This window comes from Chenopodium album, chromosome 14, assembly GCF_948465745.1.
Source record: "Chenopodium album chromosome 14, dcCheAlbu1.1, whole genome shotgun sequence".
In the NCBI taxonomy this organism is placed as follows: domain Eukaryota; kingdom Viridiplantae; phylum Streptophyta; class Magnoliopsida; order Caryophyllales; family Amaranthaceae; genus Chenopodium; species Chenopodium album.
The window spans coordinates 38,733,286-38,755,686 of NC_137847.1; the positions used below are offsets into that span (position 1 = coordinate 38,733,286).

Here is a 22,401-nt window from a genome sequence, read left to right on the forward strand (position 1 = left end):
GGAATGAGGCGGTAGTGCTTTTGGGTGTTTGAGTTTTTATTTGCAATCATACCTACTGGACCTTGTGTTGTTGATAATTGGAAAATTCGTGATGAATGGTGTTTGAATTTGATTGATAAATTCGACATTTCGAGTGCAGCATTATGAGAGTGAGTTTAGGGGAGTAGAAGAAATAGTAAGCGTTTGGTGAATGATGCCTTTTGTGTATTGAGGAAACATGTAGAGATTTGTTCTTTCTGTAGAGATTGTAATATCAGATTGATCCTTAGCTTCCTTTGGGAGTGAAGCCAATGTGATTGGTATGAGAAATGTAAAGTAAAAATATATGATTTATCAAAGTAATTTGGCTAGAATAGATAGGCAGATAGAGAGTATAGATCAATTGCTTTCGGTTTTCTATAGTATTATATGTACTATGGAGTACTTTCATAGTTTCATTAGTTGGACCCACTCCAGCCACCGGTATATCATTTGGTTGTCTTTAGTGACCAAGTTGTCGTTTTAATTCTTGAGATATAATTGGTGCAGTGGTTGCATTTGCCCTTAAGTTTAATGAGTGTAATTTTGCTATCCCGTGATACGATTTTACACCATGTTGATTCAATGTTTTTGGCTCCTGTACTGTGTGGTTCCCTTGTGTTTGCATATCCCTTTATTCATAGTACTATTCTTAGGATTTTAAATTATCAGCAGTCAAACATAGGGAGGCCAAATCTATAAATCGGGTCATAGCAAGTTGGTTTGTACTGCAATGTGTTGATTAGAAGTTTAGAACATGGATCTTTAAACATCCTTAAGGTGACAGTGCACAAGAGAGATTCTGGAAGCTCTTACAATTCTAACGCTTGCCGTTTTTATGGTTGATTTCATGTGTGTGTTTAAGTATCTCACTGCCCTTATCTCTGTTTGCCTCCTCTCCGGCTTTTATGCATGATGGATGATGGTAGAGCTAGGGGACATATGACAGAACCCTCACAATGGTGAGGTGTTGATGGTAATATATTTTGGATAATACATTGTGCTGTTTATTGGCCTATAACAACTTTTATTTCCTTAACTTAACCCTATTTTTTTACTGCTAAACGTTGTAAAGAAAACATAGCAGACCTAGTTGATTAAAAAATATCTTGTTAAATTACCTTTGTCCTCATCATAATTTGAGCTTTGCTTCGACTAGTATCATTAGTAAATATCTTACCTTTTTTCTTTATGATGCCAACCTAGCTTTTTAACATATATGTTCTTTTTGCTTTTTTATGCTCTTTAGTTGGTGAGGATCCACTCTAGAAGTGCGCAACTTGGTTGGACCCGGCAAAAGGTAAGTCTTGCAATCATATTAGATTGTCTTTCCACATTCTTAATGTTGCTTTGAACTTGGCTTATTTGTAGCTTTTGTTTGTTTATTTTCTATGCTTCTAGAGTTCTAGTGCTTTGGCCTTACTATTGTGATGATTAGGCTACTAGGGTTGGGGTATTAAATTATGCTAGTCACTATTACTGAAAACTTTCTGATATCAAAGGCTCTTGTCTTATCCATTAGCTACTATTGCTTCCAAGTGATGTGATGCTATCCATCTCTTGGCCTTAACAACTAAGCCAAATCCATTTACCTATTGAAATAATCATAAGGCTTCATCGGCTAAAGTGATCGTAATGGCAAGTTTTTAGCTTTTGGTCTTATATGGTAAATTTCCATTTACTGATTTTATCTTTTATGGATTTGCCTTTGACTGCCGGGGGTCAAAGAGTTTTAAAAAAAAGTTCTTGGAAAGCACGAAGAATAATTGATCATCATTATCTCGTTATTTAATACGAATCGGTGAAATGGCCAAATCTGTAAAATTATTCAACAAGCTCTAGAAGCAATTCCACTGCTAGTACATCCGAGAATTCTTAGTTGGCTAGTTGTGTTGACTTATCGCCTCATTTTGTCTGTTCTCTAGATTTGTTGCAACTTGAATTCATGTAGGGAGAACTAGATATAGTTTTATTACTTTTTTTTTTTTTTTTTTGAAGGGATATAGTTTTAATACTTCTGATTACAAAAAATGAGCACTAACCAAATATCCATTAGAATGTATCTTTTCATTGTGCTTGTTCTTCTGGCTGACTTAAACTGAATCAAATTTCTTTGTATTGCAGGTCTTTCATCTCATGATTGGTCTTTGCAATTTGGGTAAGATAGTTGATGTCCTTTATGGAACTTGCTTATTTGCTGCTTTTAGTGATATATGAGAAAGATTGTTTTGTTGTGATGAGTATCTTTTTTTATTCCTTGCTGATGCTTGAAAAAATAGTTTGACTTCATGCTGCTATCTATTAGGGACTATGCCTTTTGTCATCTTCTGTTCTTTCTGTTGTCTTGTGTCTTTTTTTCCTTAATTGTGAATTCATGATTATTCTGGTGGTGCTGGCACATATGAAGTTCCCAATCACCATGCACAAGTTTCTTCTGAACTTTTACAGGAATTTTGTAAATAATATTGACCTTTTCTTAGCCAAGTCCTCATGTTAGTGTTAAATCTTGTTTTTTGTTTCATAGTTCAACATCTATTACATCGTGTGATGTTAACTCTTTTTTAAGCCAAGATTGTAACTTTTGTAAGGGTGCCAATGTGTCTAGTAGGTTCCTAGTCTGCACACCAACTAAGCTATTAAAATAGCTTTGCCAAAGTCTTATAAGCCTATAGCTAACTATAGTGGGAAGTGTACATCGGGATTTAAAAAGATGTCAAAAATCTTTGCTTGTAGGGTGGCTATTTACTTTTAAGATGGATATGACCATAGCTTGCCTTCCCTTTCTTGCACACTTCATATTTTGGAAAGAACATTGATACTACATATATCACAAAAAAAAGGAAAAAATAAATAATATAGCTTGGTGTTCAGTGGATTGGTTCTTACAATATTCATAGATAATTCCCTGATATTCTTATTGTTTTTGATGAATGGGATGGGGTGACCTGTTCTTTTGTAATTTTAAAATAATTCATGAAGTTTGATGAACTTAGGCCCTAAGACCAGTCAACCTGAAAACCAGTAGGCCCCTAATCGACTATATGTCTATATGTGCTGGTGTTAAGGATTTCTTATCTTATTTTAGATTCCATTTTTTAATTAGTGGTATAAAGTTAGATTAAGAAGATTTATGTATCAATATAAGGTTCTCAACAGTTCTCTTTCTGTTTCATGAAATGTCAACTCCTAGTATTGACTATTGAGTTCGATTTTGTCATATATTTAGTGCATATATGTAAGGTTTCGTATGTATTTAAAAAATCCACTTTGTGCAAACTGTTGGTAAGTGGTATCTTTTCAATTTTGCTTGACTGTATGTTTTATGAGAACCAGGTTTACAGAAAAAAGATCTATCTATTGTTGCAGGGTATGTTGTTTTCTTTGTATTAACTCTCATCGCTACTTGCAAAGGATGGTCTTGCTGGTCAAGCTCCTGCGGCTTTGTGTTCATGGGTAGATATCAAGCTTGTTATGAATTGACTCTGATATAGTATCTGACTTTGTTATTTTTTTCTAACTATTTTTGTTTTCTTATGCAGCCTTCCCTAAGATCCTTTTATTTGCAGCATTTCTTCTGCTTCTGTCATACTGGTATGTCAATTATTGCTATTGTTGTTGCTAATACTGGCATTACTTTACTTCACTTTGTGGAAAATTTTTTCATTTAATATATCATGTTAGAATAGGTTGACATGATTGTTGCCTTCTTTTGTTTGTTAAGTTCTACACCAATGTGCTGTTAGTAAATTATTGTGTGCTCTCTTGCTGGCTTTATTTTAGGGTGGATCTTTGCCACCAGGCTGATGATGAAGAGGATGATGGAGACAGTAGCTCTTGTGAAGCTTTGTTGGATAAGACCAATAGTAAGCCACTTTTATCAAACATTGATGGTAATAAAAATTGTCTACCTGTTCCATCACTTCATGTTGGAAGCCGCCAAAGATTTGTTATTTTGGTATGTCATTGATAATATTACAATAAGGTTGTTTATATATTTTACATTGCGTTAACCTAAAGCATATTATGAATAATTATTTAAGCAAGCTTACAGGCCATATGTTTATTGAGCTTTCTTTTACAATTTTTATTTCTATTCCAGACTATGGTTGTAGTTCTTGTTCTAATGACTGCCTTTGCCGTGCTAATTTGGATTGGGATGGGAAGGAATCCGATTGATTCATCAACTGTTGCTCGGGTATGAGTTTTTGAGTACCTTTTCTTTAGTTTGGTGTTTTATGTGTGCAATCTTGTAATTGTGTATGTGGAGGTTGAGTAGCCTGGTTAGAGGAAATTTGGGTGAAACCCATGTCTATCTTGTGCAACTTGTAGAAAATGTAATGGGTATATTGACAGTCTTTCCTGTGTGAAGTTAAGCTATATTTGAACGCGTTAAACTATATTATGTTGCTTTACAAATAATATGGTCCAAATGAGTATTTTTTTATGTCCTTTTCTTTATATCGTATCATTTCTTATGACGATTCATGTTAGCCGACCCCAAATCATTTTGGGACTAAGGCTGTGTTGTTGTTGTTGTACAAATAAAGATATTATAACCTTCTTATCTATCCTTTTTCATCTTAATCTATCACATTAACATCAAAATCAATCCCTTTTACATGCACCCGGTGCACATTAGTGTTTCACACGTGTGAATATTACGTGAACAAAATCTCAAAAGCCCAGCAAACAATGGAGGAGAAAAAACAAACCTCAAACAATAATGGCAGACAAAAGCTCAAATCCTCTATCACCAACGCATGCATTCAATTTTTCGAATTCGAATAGTAAGAATTTGATACAAGGTATTCTATAGTAGCAATGACAAATTCAAGCTCCAATTATTAAAAAAATAAAAATCAAAATGGATTTGAAAGTTGAAATCAATAAAAACTAGTTTGATTTCTGACATTAAATTTTGTTTATGTTTTCTTTTTTTAAAAAATGGAACGAAAACACAAAGGAAGTTACTTTTTAGTTAGAAAAGTTACCCTTAAATACACAAAAAGTTACCCTTAGATTCCAAAAAGTTACCCTTAAACACACAAAAGTTACCGTTAAATATACAAAGTTACCCTTAGATTCCAAAAAAGTTACCCTTAAACGCACAAATGTTACCTTTAAAATTATAAATATTACCCTTAGATTCCAAAAACTTACCTTAAACACATAAACGTTTCCCTTAAATAAACAAAAGTTACCCTGATGGGAGAGAGACTAAAAGAAACCAAATGAAGAAAATAATCTAGGAAGAGAAGCAGTTATTTACATAAATGAGTGGATCAAATGCCAAAATTAGCTTAAGTAAGGTCTTCAATTGGATGATGAACAACCTAAACCAATGTAGATTCTTCTTCTTTGAATCTTTTGCTGCTACCATCTTAGATAATTATGAACAAAAATTATTGAAATTAAACACAAACTGAGCATAATCTATGATTTAAAAGATCAATATTTAGAAATTTCAACATCCGAAAACATTTGAAAATTGTGTAAAATAACTCAAAAAGGAAGAGAAAGTTGTGATGAAAGTGAAAGAAGGTGGTAAATTGGTAATAGATAGAGGAAAATGGAAAGTACAGAGATACACAGAAAGATATACACAAAAAAAAAAAAAAAAAAATCTAGAAAATTAGGTTTCGAAATTAGAAAAACAAAGGAGTTGGCACGTGTGAATGTATAGCAGCAGACCTAACTTTCCAATTGTGCCACCATTCACTAATATGTTGTAAACCGGGTATTTTAAAAAATTTGTGCATCAAAATATTTACGATAGCGCGTCTTTTCTCTTGTTAAAAAAAATCTTGATGTATGAAGCCAATACAATAGGGTAAAGAAGAAAGATCTTCATATGGTCTTTATTGATTTAGAGAAGGCATATGACAAGGTGCCAAGAGAGATACTTTGGTGGGCAATGTTGAAGAAAGGTATCCCACGAAGGTATGTAGACCTAGTTAAGGATATGTATCGGGATGTGTCAACAAATGTGAGGACATGCGGAGGGTTGACAAAAGATTTCCCTATTACAATCGGATTGCATCAAGGGTCTGCATTAAGCCCTTTTCTTTTTGCAACGGTTCTAGACGAATTAACTAGACCAATTCAAGATGAGGTTCCATGGTGTATGCTGTTCGCAGATGATATCGTTTTGGTGGATGAGACTAAGGATGGGGTTAATGTCAAGTTGGAGCAATGGAGGCAAAGGTTGGAATCTAGAGGGTTTAAGCTAAGTCGGAGTAAGACTGAATATTTGGTATGTCGTTTTGGCACTCAGAGGGGGACAAGCAATGAAGTGGTGAGTTTGGATGGAAAGGATTTGACCATGAGTGAATGTTTTAAGTACCTAGGGTCGATCATCCAGAAGAATGGTGACATTGATCAAGACGTGACCCACAGGATTAAGTCAGGGTGGCTTAAATGGAGAGCGGCCACGGGAGTGCTATGCGACCGCAGCATTCCCTTAAAGTTGAAGGGAAAATTCTACAGGACTGCCATAAGACCAGTGTTGCTCTATGGTACAGAATGTTGGGCTTCTAAGAAAGAGCATATTAAAAAGATGGAGGTTACGGAAATGCGCATGTTAAGGTGGATGTGTGGAAACACTTTAAGAGATAGAATCAGAAATGAGGTTATTCGCAAGAAAGTAGGTGTGGCGGGCATTGTAGATAAATTAAGGGAAAATCGTCTGCGTTGGTTTGGACATGTAAGACGGAGACCCGAGGGTGCACCGGTGCGAAGAGTGGAAGAGTGGGACCATGGAGAGATTAAACGAGGAAGAGGGAGACCAAAGATGACTTGGTTGGAAGGAGTGAGGAAGGATATGAAGTGCATGGATTTACGTGAGGATGAAGTTTTGGATCGTAAGGGATGGAGGAGAAAGATTTATGTTGATGACTACACGGAATAATCAAATTTGGTTCATGTTAGCCGACCCCACTTTTGGGATTAAGGCTTTGATTGATTGATTGATTGATTGATATGAAGCCAATACAAGTTTAATATTTAGGCCTCATCAGTAGTGACTAGCTTTTGAATTTGGTAAAATGACATATAGGGCCATTTGTGTATTTCTATTTAGTAATTGATTTCCTTCATTTAGTTTTATTTTTCACTAAATGATTGGAATTTTGGTATGAAATCTGCAAAGATTGAACTTGCTTGCTGTCTTTGGTCTTTGAAGTAATGATCAACCTGGAAATACAATGCTTTTACTTTATTCTGGAATTTCCAACATACTAATATAAAAAAAAAATAATTTGGTGGGCACTTCAAAAATTAGCATATCTGGATTAACATGCTAACCGTATCTACTATCTACTAAATACTACATGGACTACATCTTATGTTCCACAAAGATTAACACACTTTTTATTATGGATTGTAACAATTAGTTTACAATCTTTACACTCTTTGTTACTTTACATGTATTAAGGAGTAAGACAACATTATTAAAAAGATTATTCCGCACTCATTATCGCCTATCACACCTATTTTTTCTCACACACTTAAATAAAAACTTTACCTACTATGTTGTGCATGATCTAATCTGATCTGAATCATTCTGATCAGATTTCCTGATTTGACAAAACTTTGGCTTTATTTGTAAAGTAATCGTAAAATAAAATATCAAATGCGATGTCATTAAATTCGTATGAATGTGTAGTTTCCATTTATAAAATTTCCATAATTTTTTTAATAACGGAATTTAAGATATATATTGATAAGTAATCTCAAACAAAAGATCTGATCATTTATGAAATAAGCTAATATTTGCTTAAATAAGCTTGACTGAACATAGCCATAAATTGTTTGATTTTTCTCTCTTAATCCTTGATAAACGATTTCCCACTACCTCCCAATAATTATTCTCCTAAAACTATGTTCCCAGCGAAGTATGTAAACTTTTTTGGGATGGAAGGAGTAGCTACCAAAATTATGTGTCATTGACATGGTCAAATGAACTTACTGTGTCCAGCTGGTAAATGTTTCCTCAGAATTCTCTCTGTTAAACATATTAACAGATATGAATTCAGTATTCAGTTGATAAAAAAAGCTGTAGCTTTGTGGACATAAATTTGCTGTAGGTATGGCTCCCTTTCCATTACAAACCCGCAAAGAGAAGTGCTTTTGCTACTGAGAAAGTGAACGGTTGGCGGGAAGGTTCAAGACTTAGCCAACCGTTGGTATTCAAGGCCTGTCTACTCTATATTGGGCCATGAGAAATTTGAATAGGTTCATATTGCTTTCAGATAGTATTCATGTACTCCCTCCGTGTTTTTTTAAGTGTTACACTTATCAAATGCGGAAAGATACATTTTAATATTATATCTCTCTTCTCTCACGGTCCCCACCCAAATTCACTACTATTTTTTTTTAATTATTTCTTTCCTCTCACATTCATTACTTTTCAATAAATTATTAATCACACTATCTTTCTCTTACAATTTTTTAATGCTCCAACTACCCCACTTACCTCTTATTTTATTTATAACAATTAAATTGCTTAAAACTATATTGCTTTCCTCACACAAAGGGAGTATTGAAGTTGGTTAAAGGTGTGGGTTAGGTCCATGTGGAGTTGGGTAAGTATCTTTTCAGGTTGATTGTTCACCAAACTCAGACATTTGGATATGCCTTTCAATTCCCAGCAATTTTCCTTTTCTTAGCTTCTCCCTCTGTTCTAGAATTATATTCTTTCTTATGTGCCAATTGCGAACCTTTCATTTCGAATTTCATTTTCATAACCTATTTCAGGTTGCCTTCAGTTATGGCTCTGGCTCTTCTGTGCATTATATGATTTTGGTATGGGTCCTTGGTGGAATGTGCAAAATTCTGTTGGGTAATCGAGTCAATTTAAATATGATTGAATTGACAGAAATTGTTGATGTCTAATCTGGTTTTAGATTCCTTCCAATCAAATTTTAGGTCTGAATTGATTTTAACTTGTTCAGTCCTTTTTCCAAGTTGTTGATTTGAAGAATGAGCAATTACAGAAAATTCTATGTAGGAACAAAGATATTGAGAATTTTCTACTAGTTATTGCAAATCTTATATATTTACTGAAATTAGTAAAAAGATTTTGATGGAATTTCTTTTTTATGTAATGAGTGAAAATGGAAGTCTATTTTGGCTGGTGTTCTCTAATTTCATGATAATCTCTTGTTTGTGTAAATGCAACCTTGTTGATGACGCTGTAGTAGAGAATGACTTCAGAAACACTGTGCAGGTCTATGTGGATATTTTTGCAGTCGGCATATTTTTGTTGGGAGGGGCATTGGCATGTTACGGTAAGTGCTCTCTGATTGCTTGCTCTGAATACCTTATGCATAGGTTATGTACTTCTGCTATTGCTCTTACTTTCATATTTGAGATATGATAAGAATAGGAAAAAAAAAAAAGAGCATATATGTAGGAGGATAAGCTGTCCTTTTCAGGAAATTATGATAGAAAATTCATGCTCAATACCGTGTTACCCTTTCTTGATTCTCTAATGTCATGTTATGATGATGTCTATTGATAAGCTTTGTGATGCTAGTTACAGTATTGACTTAGAGATGTATAGAAAGTACCAATGATTTGCAAAGTGAACAAGCTGTTTTGAGTAAATGATGATAGGTTTGACAAAATTGAACATTGTGAATTGAGCTATGTTACTCGGACCCGGCATTTTTGCTGTCATACCCTACGACCCGACACGGATCCGGGCATGAAATCCGTTCCGGACTCGCCGTCTAGCTCTCGGGTACGGCTATGTTGTCTTGAAGCAGGGAGGAAGATGGAGTCACAGTAGCCATTGAAGAAAAGAAGCTTCTAGAGAGAAGAACGAAGTAAGCAGTCATTAAAGAAAGATGAAGGGTTTTAATTATTTCTTTACCTTTATTTTATTTTTTTGAGGAATAACTTTATTTAAAAAGGCTTTCTGATTTCCTAAGAAAGAATGGTACTGTACCTTTCTTTTTTAAAAAAGGCTTTGGGTTTCCCAAGAAATTGGTACAGAAAAGTTGTGGTATGCATTTATTTTAATAACAAATCTGGTTTGGCTTCCAAACAAGCTTTCATAAGATTTTATTATGTTAAAATCAAATATTATATTATTTGTCTTAGTTATTTAAAAGATATGTACTACCTCCGTTTCATATTATTTGCAACGATTAGACATTTTTCCTCTACTTTATGTCAAATCATTACAAATAATATGAAACGGAGGTAGTATCAAAATTTATATTGAATAAAATTGACTTAAAAGATTTTTGATCTTTGCCAAATAAAAAATAAATAAAAACGTTTTTCTTGTTGATTTTTTTTTTCCTTAAAGATATTTCCGTACCTGTACTCGAGTCCAAAGTTAAGACGGTGTCCTCGTGTCCTAATTTTTGGATAATGACATATCAGACAATTGGATCCGTACCTATATCAGAAACCCGTACCTGTGTCAACGTAACATTGGAAGTGAGTCCATAATGAATATATTTTTTTTGGTTTTTTTTTTCTTTTATTTTTTTTTTTTTTTTGGGGGGGGGGGGGGGAGGGGAATAAATTACAAATACCTTTTAACATCCTTGAGCTTTTTTGCACGAATTTTCGGAGTCTACCTTACTAGACAACTAGCATCAAAGTTAGACCTGACAAATGGGTCGTTCGGGTCGGGTCAATTTCGGGTCATTTAACATTCGGGTCGGCTCATTTCAGGTTTTAGTTTCGGGTATGATTCAGGTCAAGTATCGGGTCGAGTTCAGTTCTGATCATTTCGGGTCGAGTTAATTTTGGGTCAAGTATTTCGGGTCATATTCGAGGCATGTGATTAATTGGATGAGAGAGAAATTAAACTCTACTAGCACCCACCCCACCATCACCAACGCTCTTCGACACCACCCTAACACCACCAACATCCACCCAATGAAACCACCACCACCAACACCCAACCTAACATGCCTCCATGCCTCCACCGCTTCACCCTTGGCGACCCCCAACTCATTCTTGTAAACCACCATGAAACCACATACCTCGAAAACCTTAGCCCACACTCCCAAAACCACTGTACTTACCCACCTCGAAACCATCTCCCATGAACCCAGAAAAACTCACCACCATAAAACCCACCCCTTACGAGAAAAAACCACCCAACAACCCAAAAAAATATGAAGCCAAAGCTTAAAAATGGTAGATTATTACCTTCTAATCATCATTTTGGGCTTTATTTGGTCAAATTTGGCCATAAAATCCTCAAGCTTTAGTGGTTTTTGACAATCATATCCTCAAGTTTTAATGGAAGATATAAAAAAACAGGAAAAGAGAAAAGTAGCAGCCGGTGAAGAAGAAAATACACCACCGGCTAAGAGACATCGTTGACGATTTCGACTCGGGTCGATGTGTCATGTGTGCGGGTAGTAAAATTGTCACTCCATTGTGAAAGAAGAGAGAGAGAGAGAGAGGAGTTTCGTGGTGGCTGGAGAAGTTTGGTGGCGGTGACCGAAGGGAGCAGTGGTGGTGGTGGTTGGTGAAAGTTTGAGGGAGGAGAGAGAAAGATGAATAAGGGAAAGTCTGGAAGATGATGAGTTGAATCGGTGGTTAAATGGTGGTAGTTGGGGGAGGTTGATTTACTTTGAGGTTAATTAATTTGTGTTTGTAATTTAACCAAGTCTCATTTAGTCATTTAATTGTGATTTGGAAATTTTAAGTAAGGGTAATATAGTAATATCATACAAAATTTTTTACTATAAGAGGAAAGTTTTTGTTTGTTGCACATAAAGTATAGTATCCATTTTTGGAAAATGTTGCTGATAATACGAAACGGAGGTAGTATTTTGTTATTGTTATAATAAGAACTATCAATTTGGTTTATGAGCTTTGCTACGGTTGAAGATGAACAATATGAGTTATTTTTGGCATTACACATTTTTTGTTCAATTATAAAGTAATTTTGGTTCGGGATATTTCGGATATCGGGTTTGTTCGGGTCAATTTCGGGTTTCGGGTTTGTTCGGGTCAAACACTTTGGGTCAATTTCGGGTCGGGTCAATTCGGGTGTCGGGTTAGTATCAGGTCAACTCGATATTCAGGTCGGGTATGGGTTGGGTCGGTCAACTTCGGGTTACGGGTGAATTTCGGGTCAATGTTTTTGGGTCAATTTCGGGTCATGGGTCGGGTCATTCGGGTCGGGTCATCACATCTGGATTGCTGGCTCTAATCAAAGTACATATATTTAATCTTTGGTTTCTTTCCCTCCATTAATGATAAATTGCAACGGTAGTTATAGTGTAGAGTAAATGATGAGATGAATAACCTTTGCAATGAGTCACAACATACTGCAAACCTGCAATTCCCTATGCCAATAAGTAGTTACCTTTAGAGTACTAAATACAAGCCTACTCACAATAGAAAAGTAAATGGCCCTAATGTTCTTCCTATTACAAGCAAAGAACGCACTGATTATCAGTCTAAATTTCAGCAGCCTCTCACATGTTGCTAGCTTTCCCAAAAAGAGAGATAATTAGTTAAAATACATTTGGGAGATGCTGAGTTGCAAATAGCTTTCATCAAAGGCTCTTTCACTGCCACCTTTCACCCTTCCTAAAAATTTTAAGCCGGTCGGATTGAGTCAAATTCCAAAACAATTTACAAATCGATGCTTGGTTCCTGGGCAGGATATTAAGTGAGGTCCCAACTAGTGCAGACACATAAAATTTCAGGTTAGAGCAGAATGTCTAAGAAAAAGTTCTGTGCGAAGATTGACTATGCTTGAGAAATTTCTTAGGAATGAAAAAACCTTGACACCAAAAATTCTGAATGATATAGATCAATAATCTTATTAACAAGAATCTTCTTTCATAAGATGACTAGATAACAACATGGCTGACCAGTTCACAATTTTAGCAAGAGGCTGAGATGAACACCTACATACTTGAAAGGGAGTTCATCCTTAGAATAATGACTATTATTGAGAATGGCATCCTGTAACTTAGAGTTAACTCCATCAAAGTATATGCAATATTTGTTCAGATTAGCCTTCTATACACAAGCACTTGTGAATTCATAACAAGCTGTATACAAATGTCTGACAGACTTCAAATCTCTTTTAGATTACATTGATAAATTATCAGCAAAAACAAAAATGATTGAGATTCAACTTCTTGCACTTAGGGTGAAACTAAACTTTTAATTAGTTGATATAGAACTAAAAGCTACTCCCTCCGTATTTAATTAATAGCTCCACTGTCCTTTTGCAGCCATATTTTAATAGTTGCTCCATTTCCTTTTTTGGAAACTTTTAACAATATTTACTATTTTCCTCCTCACTAGTGTCCCCTCATATCATATTTTAATGTTTTTCATATTCTCTTTCCTTCCCACTTATACCCACCTTTGCATTTTCAGATTGTTTTATTCTTCAACCTACCTCACTTCAATCTTTAATTAGTGCTTTTCTACTATTCCTCCTCCTAAAACTTCGTGTCCAGAGAAGTGGTGCAAATAGTTAATTATGGAGGGAGTATATTCAAATAAGCCATGGTGATAACAATGGGATATGGGGTCCTCTTGCCTCAAGTCTTCGTTGCTATAAAGAGTTCAGTGAGATTCCCATAGACATTGAATGTGTAAGAGACTCAATAAGCAAGCCATGATCAGAAAAGTGCCTCTACAAATACTTGATGAATGGTCATTCTATGGAATCAAAAGCTTTCTGCAACTCAATTTTAAGCACACATCTAGTAAAGTTGGTCTTCCTCTTGTGCGCTATGACTCTCATGACCGAGTAAAATATTGTCAATAATTGCTCCATTTTTAATGAAGTCAATACCCTCAGCATTTTGTTTGTGAGACCTTTTTTTTTTTTTTACTGAACATATATACTAGCAATTGAACGTCAGTCCTTGAGATGACAAGCATTAGGCATCTTTGAAATCAAGCTAATACATGGCAATTAATCTGAGTCATAAGCTAACCATGAACAAAAAAGTCTTGAATTGCAGAGACGATATTAGAGCTTATCCCAATAATCCAGATGCTTTTGAATAAATGATCATTTAGCCCTTCTAACTCAACTGTCTTCAGAGAGTTCATATTGAACAAGACTTCCTTGATTTCCTGGACATTTACTGCAAAGATCAACCTGATGCCGACTTAAATTAGTTAGGCCCCTGTCAATAACTCTTCTGATAACCAGAAGAATTGAAGCAGCTGCTGACCCCATATATTCTTGTACTGCTATTTCCTTAAATCACATAATGAGAATGAGCTCTGGCTCCATCATCCTTGAACTAAACCATTGCTCTTGCCTCTGTATGTCTTTAGCAAAATAATATAAATCACATAATGCTATCATTCAAGTGAATTCAAAAAGCCCTAGATTTTTGTTGTCAAAATTTCTCTTTAATTATACTCCAGAAGCAACTTCCTCTTCTCAATTGATTGGGCATCCTCTAAATTCAAAAAGAGATGCTACTAGAATAAACTCCTCAATCGACACGTTTTTAGTAAAATTGCATTTTAAAGGCTCCTTTAAGATGCTTCAGCTTATAACACATGTCAAGGAGAGGTATTGAGTGTTGTTTATGACTTTGTGCCTTCAATGCTCTTCTACAACCTTGAAATAATTTCATGCTTAGAAAGGATACTAGGAAATCAAACAAAAGTTTTCATCGTTTAATCCACAATTGTTTAATAGATCTTGCACTATAGTACATCTCACGTACACATCGCTGGAATATACAGTCTTTTTCGGGAGCTGATTTAACGATTCATTTGAACGTATTTGAAACTTGGCAACCTTTGTAATCTTGCACGATTCTTTACCAACGAATCAATTATAAGGTGAAAAATATAGGTTTATTTGATAAACCCTTAGCCACAATAGTTCCCTAATAGGAACGAACAACTACACTTACGACCAACAACTCCACCATATGGAGATCTGTATATCTACACTAGTGTAGATTTATTGAAATCAATAATGAAAATTTAAAGGAAAACAAGGAGAATGGGACAATGGGTCGGAAATATTTAACCGTAGAGGAGGGGTGGGGAGAGAGAGAGAATAACTAGGGTTTTATTTATTTATTTAAAATTGCACCTCCTTTGTATTTGAGAGTTCTTTGCATTTTTTATTTTTGTCCGATTTATAAAGTTTTTAACTTTATCATTTTATTTTAATATTGACATATTCCTTTTACTATACTATTCCTCTTACCCCACAATATTTACTCCTTTCAACTTATTCTTACTGTAACTACCTTCTTTCTTACCTCATTCGCCTATTTCTTACACCCACTTATTGGGTCTACACTCTCTCCAATTACATTAATTTGTGTGCAAAAGTAAAAGTGGATGTAAGAAATACTCGGATAATTAAGGAATAAAGTGTAAGAAGGTAAGAATGTAAATTAAAGAGTGGGTGGGAAGGTGTAAATATTGAAGGGTAAGGGGAATAAAGTGAGATTTCAAAAAGGGACAAAAACAGAAACTGTTAAGAAATCTTAGAAATGGAAGCAGTATAAGAGTGTTGGTAGTTTTGATGATTATTAGAAGACACAATTTTAATATCCCTAAATTAATTTGTTGAGTCTTTCCTCCCTATTGGTCTGACATTGCCACATTGCAAGATAAACAACTCCATGCACAATACACATGCACATCATTTACATAGAGCTTTTAGATGAAAATATTTAAGTGAGATCAACAATAATCATGGAGAGAAGTCTTTCTTTGTTTATATTCTTTGTTTGTTGTTTGAAGAAGGAAGACAACTTGCCCTCTTGACTTTCTTCTACTAAATATATGTTGTAACTCCCTTTGTACCATCAATTCTTTCACATATGGGTTTAGTTGAAAGCCTTGAAAAAGTAAAGCTCAAATAAAAAAATTATGTGCATTGATGTGATGGAGAGAGAGAAAACGGTTGTTTTGCTGGAGAAAGAAGAGTAAAAGTCTTTATATAAATTTTTGTTTGAATCCAAATGCAAGTGCAATGGATATCTTGGAAGTTAGAAATTGAAAGACTAGGAAGCAGGGAATATGTTTTGGTGTGTATCCTCTTTCCCTCGCATAGGCCTTTGGAGGACTTTTTGTCATATATTTGTGCATTCATTCTGAAGTTAAGCTTATGAAACAATATGACCAAGAAGTCATTGGAACTGCCTTGTGGCTTTGAGGTGTGTTATGAATCACTCTCCTTGAGGCCTCATCTTCATCTTAATAGTTGGCGGTTGCCATGTGTTTTCATTGAATTGGTACTGTTGAATTGACATAGAATTATCCAAGTATGTTCTCATGTATTCTTCGAGAAACAATTTGAAATAATTGTGATCTATTTTTTAGATGACATATATTGTTATTTGTACTAGGCCAATAATTAAATTAACTACAAGCCAACATATTTTTCACTAATTAATTGATGCAGTAACTCTATTATGATCTTTTTTTTTTCTCTTGGCCATGGTTGCTTTGGTTGGTTGTTTTGGACAGCAAAATTTCTAATCTCAATTCCTAGCTTTAATTATAAAAATAAAACTTTCTGATTTGTGTATTTGAAAATTGTTTTGTTTTTATTAATTAATTTATATTCTAAAGGGATTGTTGGTTGAAATTTTATATTAGTTGTAGATGGAATTTATTGTAATCTGCTATATGGACAATGAAGAAACATTGTAAAGGTATTAGGTAGGAAACCTTACATTGCTTCTGGTGTCAAATCTGTGGCTCTAAGAGCATGTTTGGTATGAGTAATTTTTGGGTTGAAAATAGATTCAATTAAATCATTACCGTTACCAAGTGTTTGGTTAGAGGGATTGGTTAACATTTATCATTACCTAAGTGGATTGGTTTCCATCCATTTGTTATCTCTTTAAAACCTAAGGTAACAATTACCCTTTCCTCAAACAAAAATAAAGGGAGTTAGGTTTAAGTGAGTCCGATCCATGGTTAAACCAAACAAATGAAAAGGTAAGAGTTATATGATTCCTTTCCTCCTCCTAATTTGTTTCCTTTCCACTTCATTTCCAATATTCATACCAAACGGCCCCTAAAAGCAAAGGCTGTAAGGTATTCTACAGCTTAAAGACACCTAATAGCTGCTAGACACTGTAGTTTGTAGACTGAGCAAATGTCTGGCAGAACAATTTTTTGCTTATCTGACCACAGCATAGTTTTTATTTGAAATGGATGTTTTTAAATGGTGTTTAATACATATCTGTAATGTTATTAATTTTTGAAAATGCTGTCTTAGTGATCATAGCTCTTGCCATGTATTTATAATGAGGCAAAGCTGTCCTCAAGATACTCGTTTGCTGAATGTTACAATTTCTGTGAACTATTTTGATTTTGTGATACATCTCTATGTCCTCTTTCTTAATTTTCTCGTTATATATCGTCTCTATTCATATTTTATACTCAGTATCTTAATTTCATGCTCAGGACTCCTAATATATTTGAAAATGAGCAAGGTAAGATCTGAAGGCACTTCATCTGAGATGTGGAAGGTATGTCTTCCTTGTGCTGTCTTAATCTCTTTTCTATGGGAATAAAGGAGCATCAAGTGGGAATAGAAAGTTCAGGGTATAATTTCCGTGTGCTGTTTTAATTACTGACTTGTTGAATCTATCAAACAGCACACGAAACCTTCTAAGTGTTCCGTATTTTTCTGATGTAGGAGTTAGAATATGAGGGTTAAATAATGCTAGTTCTGTAAAAGATATACGGTGTATCATAGTTTTAGCTTGGGTAAGAGGTCTTGAGGCTAAGGGAGAAATAAGAGAATAATTTTGACCTTTAGGGAAGTACCCATAAGCTTCAAAGTTGCTATGGTTTACATACTCTGGGGTACACAATTTCATTTAGACATTTTAAAGTTATTGATTTTGTGCGTATGTTGATATTTAAATCTGCAATGGTGATTAATGGTATGTTACACTAGCATCTAGATATATAGGTTTTATGCACCAGAGATGCATTGCTGGAATGGCATCCCTTAGAAGTTAGTATTATAGATGTGCACATCTTTATCTTCATTTGATTACACTTTCTGATGTGCAGGTCACCGGTCTTGCTGTTGTTTCTCTTGTGTGTTTCACAACAAGTGCTCTTATAGCTCTTCTTACTTATGTTCCGGTATGTCTTGAATTTTTATTTTTATTTTTTTTTTTTTATAATTTATCTTGGAATCTTGGATTTCATATTTACTTTCATTCATATAAGCTATCTATAGGGAATATTTCAAGCATTATGATCCCAAACTTGAACCTCACTGTGATCATACACTTAAGTATGGTGGCGTTCCAAAGGGAAGAAAAAGAGAGCAAAAGAGTCGCCAACAAGTTTTAGGAACTTGTAAACCCAAAAGACAATCCAAAAGGACCATCAACTCCATAAGGTCTTGAACCAAATAGGGTTCGGGGATGAGGGTACGAATCCAATATACAAAAGAAAGAACCCGCCCTATAAAATAGGCCTCTACTTTGTTCTGCTCGTATTCATGTGCGTTTTTCGAATAACATACAAACATTATATTAAACCTAACCTGTTTAATCTATGTTGGTTGAATATTAATGCACAAATAATACTATTATTGGCGATCACTTGAGTTAAAATCACATTAGCCTAAACCAAATTATTAATTATCTTATTAAGCGTGATTTCAAGTACAAATTCTCTTTAACATGCATAAAAGGTGTGATCAAGCAATAACAAATAAAATATAATATCAAGCAACATAATAATAAACATAATAATAATCATAATTATAATAATAATAATCATAATATAATCATAATCATGATAAGGTATAATAAAGCTTAAATAATAGCAAGATCCTAGGCATGATACTAACAAGATTAATAACAAATCCTAGCATGTCACTAAACAATAAAGATCAAAGCTTTATACCTAACATGGTACTAACATGCTAACATGATATTAGAAATAAGTAAAAGTACCCTAAACATGATACTAGAAAGCATAAAATAACATCCTAACATGATACTAGAAAGCATTAAAAAGCATCCTAACATGATACTAGGAAGCATAAAACAATAATAAACATGCTTTCTACATTGTGAAAGAAATAGAGAGTAAGCTAATCTACTTACTTTGAAACCTCGTACCTCTTTCTAATAACAAAATACACAAGTTAGTAAACTTCAATGAAAATAATAAAGAACAATTAAAGAATTAAGTTAAATAAATTGAAAGAAAGATGACCAAAGATGACTTGGTTGGAAGGAGTGAGGAAGGATATGAAGTGCATGGATTTACGTGAGGATGAAGTTTTGGATCGTAAGGGATGGAGGAGAAAGATTTATGTTGATGACTACACGGAATAATCAAATTTGGTTCATGTTAGCCGACCCCACTTTTGGGATTAAGGCTTTGATTGATTGATTGATTGATTGAAATTGAAAGAAAGAGTTAAAAAGTTTAGACTTGATTTGGGACCAAACCCTCAGAAAAGTATAAACCTTTCACGTCTAGGGCGAAGGCAACTTCGAATTTGGCTAGACGTTTCAAGATCTTGTGAATGCGGTATTGTGTTTAGTGAAAGGTTGGTTTAGAAAGAGAGGGAGAAAGAATTAAGCTATATTGCTTAGAGAGAAGAGAGAGAATTGATAGTAAGAATTGATGGGAAGAAATTGATCCATGAAAACGGAGATTCAAGACCCTATTTATAAGGAAATAGTCCGAAAAATTACAGAATTTGATAAGGAATAAAACTACACGCTGTCGCCAGGAATCGACTCTGTCGCGAGGCGACAACCTGTATTAGCGCGTTTTTTCCACGCGGAATCCGATCTTTAATCAACTTGATCTTCGGAATCCGTACAGAAGATAAAATACGTATTTTTAAGATAATAATAATAATAAAATAATGTTGTATTCCAAATAAAAGTCTATTTTAAAATAAATAATTATTAAATCTAATAATATTAGAATTAAAAAGAACCTTCTAGAAACTTCTAGAAAATTATAATTAATCCTAATAATTTTAGGAATAATAATTAACATTGGGCCCTCCTCTAGATCATTGGTCCGTATGTAAATAATTAACCGGGCCCAGTTTAGTATTTTGGCCATAACTTCCTCAATATTCATCGGAATTGGGCTTATAATATATCGTTGGAAAGGTCTTTTCGAGCCCCATCCAACTACACTATTATTGGACCATAATTATGGACCAAACTAAGCTGGTTTGGCTATTTTCAAATAAATAGAGTTATTTTCAAAAACAGAGAGAAGAGAATTTTAATAAAACTAAACCGCAACACTTGACTTTCAACCACTTTCACCTCATTCGATTATGGTTCGACGCGAAAGGCATTCATCACTGGGTTTGGTTTTGGGGAGACACAAATGGGTGTCTACACTATCCTACTTGGATATAGATTGCCATTTCCTGGTTGTATTTTTTGTGGCATGTTAACCTCTAAAAGTTCTGCAATGCTATTGCAACAGGTTCTTTATCGTTGGCGCCAAGAGCACATTAGTGTGTATTGTACTGGTATCTTGTTGATGTTGTATTATTTTATAGGTACTTGAAATTTTTCTCATCACTTCATTGTTTTTAACATTGAATCATTACTTTGTCTCTGCATAATTTTTAGCCCACATTTACACACATAGAAGTGGCGATCATGGTTATTATTCATCTATTAGCTATTCTGTAATGGGCTTAGAACTCTAAGGGAAACTTGTAATAATGTTGTGCTGTGAGCACCACTATTATGGTACCTGACTTAAATTGAGATTCCCTGGACTGGTTTCTTCAACACCTGGTCACCTGGTTCAAAGTACACAATTATACCTTAGACACAAAAACTGATTAGAGTTTTTTTTTTAGCATGTGTTATAGATGGATACTTTTTCGCAAATCTTCAGGCAAAGTTTTGCTGTCATCAGAAGGTGAAAAGCATGTCCAATGTAGTGGAATGCCTTCTTTCTTTGTTGACATAATATTCTCATTGCTACATCTTTCCTTTTCTGTTTCATTATCTTTGTTATCTCTATTCAGCCTTTATAGAATGCACATCTCCTGCAGGCAAGTGATAATTGAGTAGTCTGTGCAGAGCATCTGAGCATCTGTAAAATAAGAAAGTAAAGCAAAATGAGATGATGAAGTAGAAAGAAGGTTCTTGATAAATAGAGTTATGGAGTTGAACTATTTTGAGAAAATAACAAAATTTTGTAATGGGGCGATAGAAAAATTGCCAAGAGCTCATACCTCGATTGCTTTTTAGGATCTTTTCACATAGCATGTTTTGGAGTTGTTAGTAATGTAGAGGAATCCTAACTTCTGGCTAAGCGCATTTAAAATAATGTTTATCCTCTAATAATATATTTCCTCCATCTCAAACTAAATGGTTGCATTCTGTGTTAGTTTATCTCAATGTAGTTGATCATTTTCTAAAAGACTCCGATTGGAAATGTTGATTATAATTTGGTTTGACTGTTTTCATATCCCAGTTTACTTGCTGACAGATGCTTTTGTAGTCCTTGCCAGTATTGACATATAGGAAATTTTGATGAAGATTATGATTTTCAGTTAGCTCTTGCATGCAGGTTCATCAACACCCGCAGCCTTTGTATTGTGGGTCATGAGAGAGCTACCACCTTCTAGGGTGGCTGATAGAGCTGAAGAATCATCAATAGTAACTTTCATTAGTGATGGATCAACAGGAGTAGATAATCCTCAACGCTGGACTGCTGTAACAAGCTTGCAAAATCAGGTTTGCTGTCAGATATTCAGTTGCTTGCATCCTTCCTTGATGGCTATGCTGTCACCAAAACATTAAAGTTATCTTTTCTTCATCTGGCAAAAACATCTAGTTTTGTAGTATTATGCACAATAAAATCCAAAATAACTTACACTTCCTACTGTCACAGGGTTCAAAAGCAAGTCCCATCTAATGTAGTGGTCTGAAACATACCTGGATGAAATTTCTTGGCCAGAATATTGCTATTCACATGCAAAAGGTTGGGCAATTTGACATTTTGAGTTTTGCAAGAAACTGGTTTATCGTATCGAGTAGTGCTTACTCAAGAACCATAGTCATACCCCTGTAATTCAATTGTCTTTCTTTGAATTATCTGTACATAGTAGATCCACTCCTCTTCCGATCCTCAAAGGGATGGTTGGAGGACGCTAGAAGGTAGCCAACTTCTTTCCTGACCTAGAAAATTGTGAAATTTTGTAGCTCAGCTCGGTGAAACCTGTCACTATGGCTAGTATAATCATAGTTTACATGCATCTATAAAGAATTGTCACATTGTTCTAACCCCTTAAATTAAATATTACTATAATTTTTGTAAGATACACTTTGTTTCTTTGTTGTCACTTTCCCGTTTTTCTCATTTCTTTAAAATGCTTTAGAAGTTCAAAATGAAAATGCTGGAGGATTT

The 22,401-nt window shown here is 34.5% G+C and overlaps 1 protein-coding gene across 9 annotated transcripts in view; it reads left to right on the plus strand.

Annotated features, from left to right (window-relative positions):
- The window catches only part of LOC145580225 (tobamovirus multiplication protein 1-like), a 34,893-nt gene extending 12,582 nt beyond the window's left edge, over positions 1–22,311 (plus strand). For 4 of the 9 annotated variants that reach the window (XM_081637644.1, XM_081637642.1, XM_081637643.1 and 1 more), the window contains 12 exons: positions 1,268–1,318; positions 2,143–2,176; positions 3,385–3,471; positions 3,558–3,609; positions 3,799–3,973; positions 4,118–4,213; positions 9,245–9,305; positions 17,428–17,492; positions 18,046–18,120; positions 20,458–20,533; positions 21,562–21,728; positions 21,886–22,311. In XM_081637644.1, the coding sequence (XP_081493770.1) occupies positions 2,155–2,176; positions 3,385–3,471; positions 3,558–3,609; positions 3,799–3,973; positions 4,118–4,213; positions 9,245–9,305; positions 17,428–17,492; positions 18,046–18,120; positions 20,458–20,533; positions 21,562–21,728; positions 21,886–21,909 (900 nt within the window). In that variant the 5' untranslated portion in view covers positions 1,268–1,318; positions 2,143–2,154 and the 3' untranslated portion in view covers positions 21,910–22,311. Of the gene's footprint in view, positions 1–947; positions 995–1,267; positions 1,319–2,142; positions 2,177–3,384; positions 3,472–3,557; positions 3,610–3,798; positions 3,974–4,117; positions 4,214–9,244; positions 9,306–17,427; positions 17,493–18,045; positions 18,121–20,457; positions 20,534–21,561; positions 21,729–21,885 lie in introns of all 9 variants that reach the window. The other 5 variants (XM_081637640.1, XM_081637641.1, XM_081637639.1 and 2 more) reach the window with 3 other exon arrangements.
- Positions 22,312–22,401: the final 90 nt, after the last annotated feature.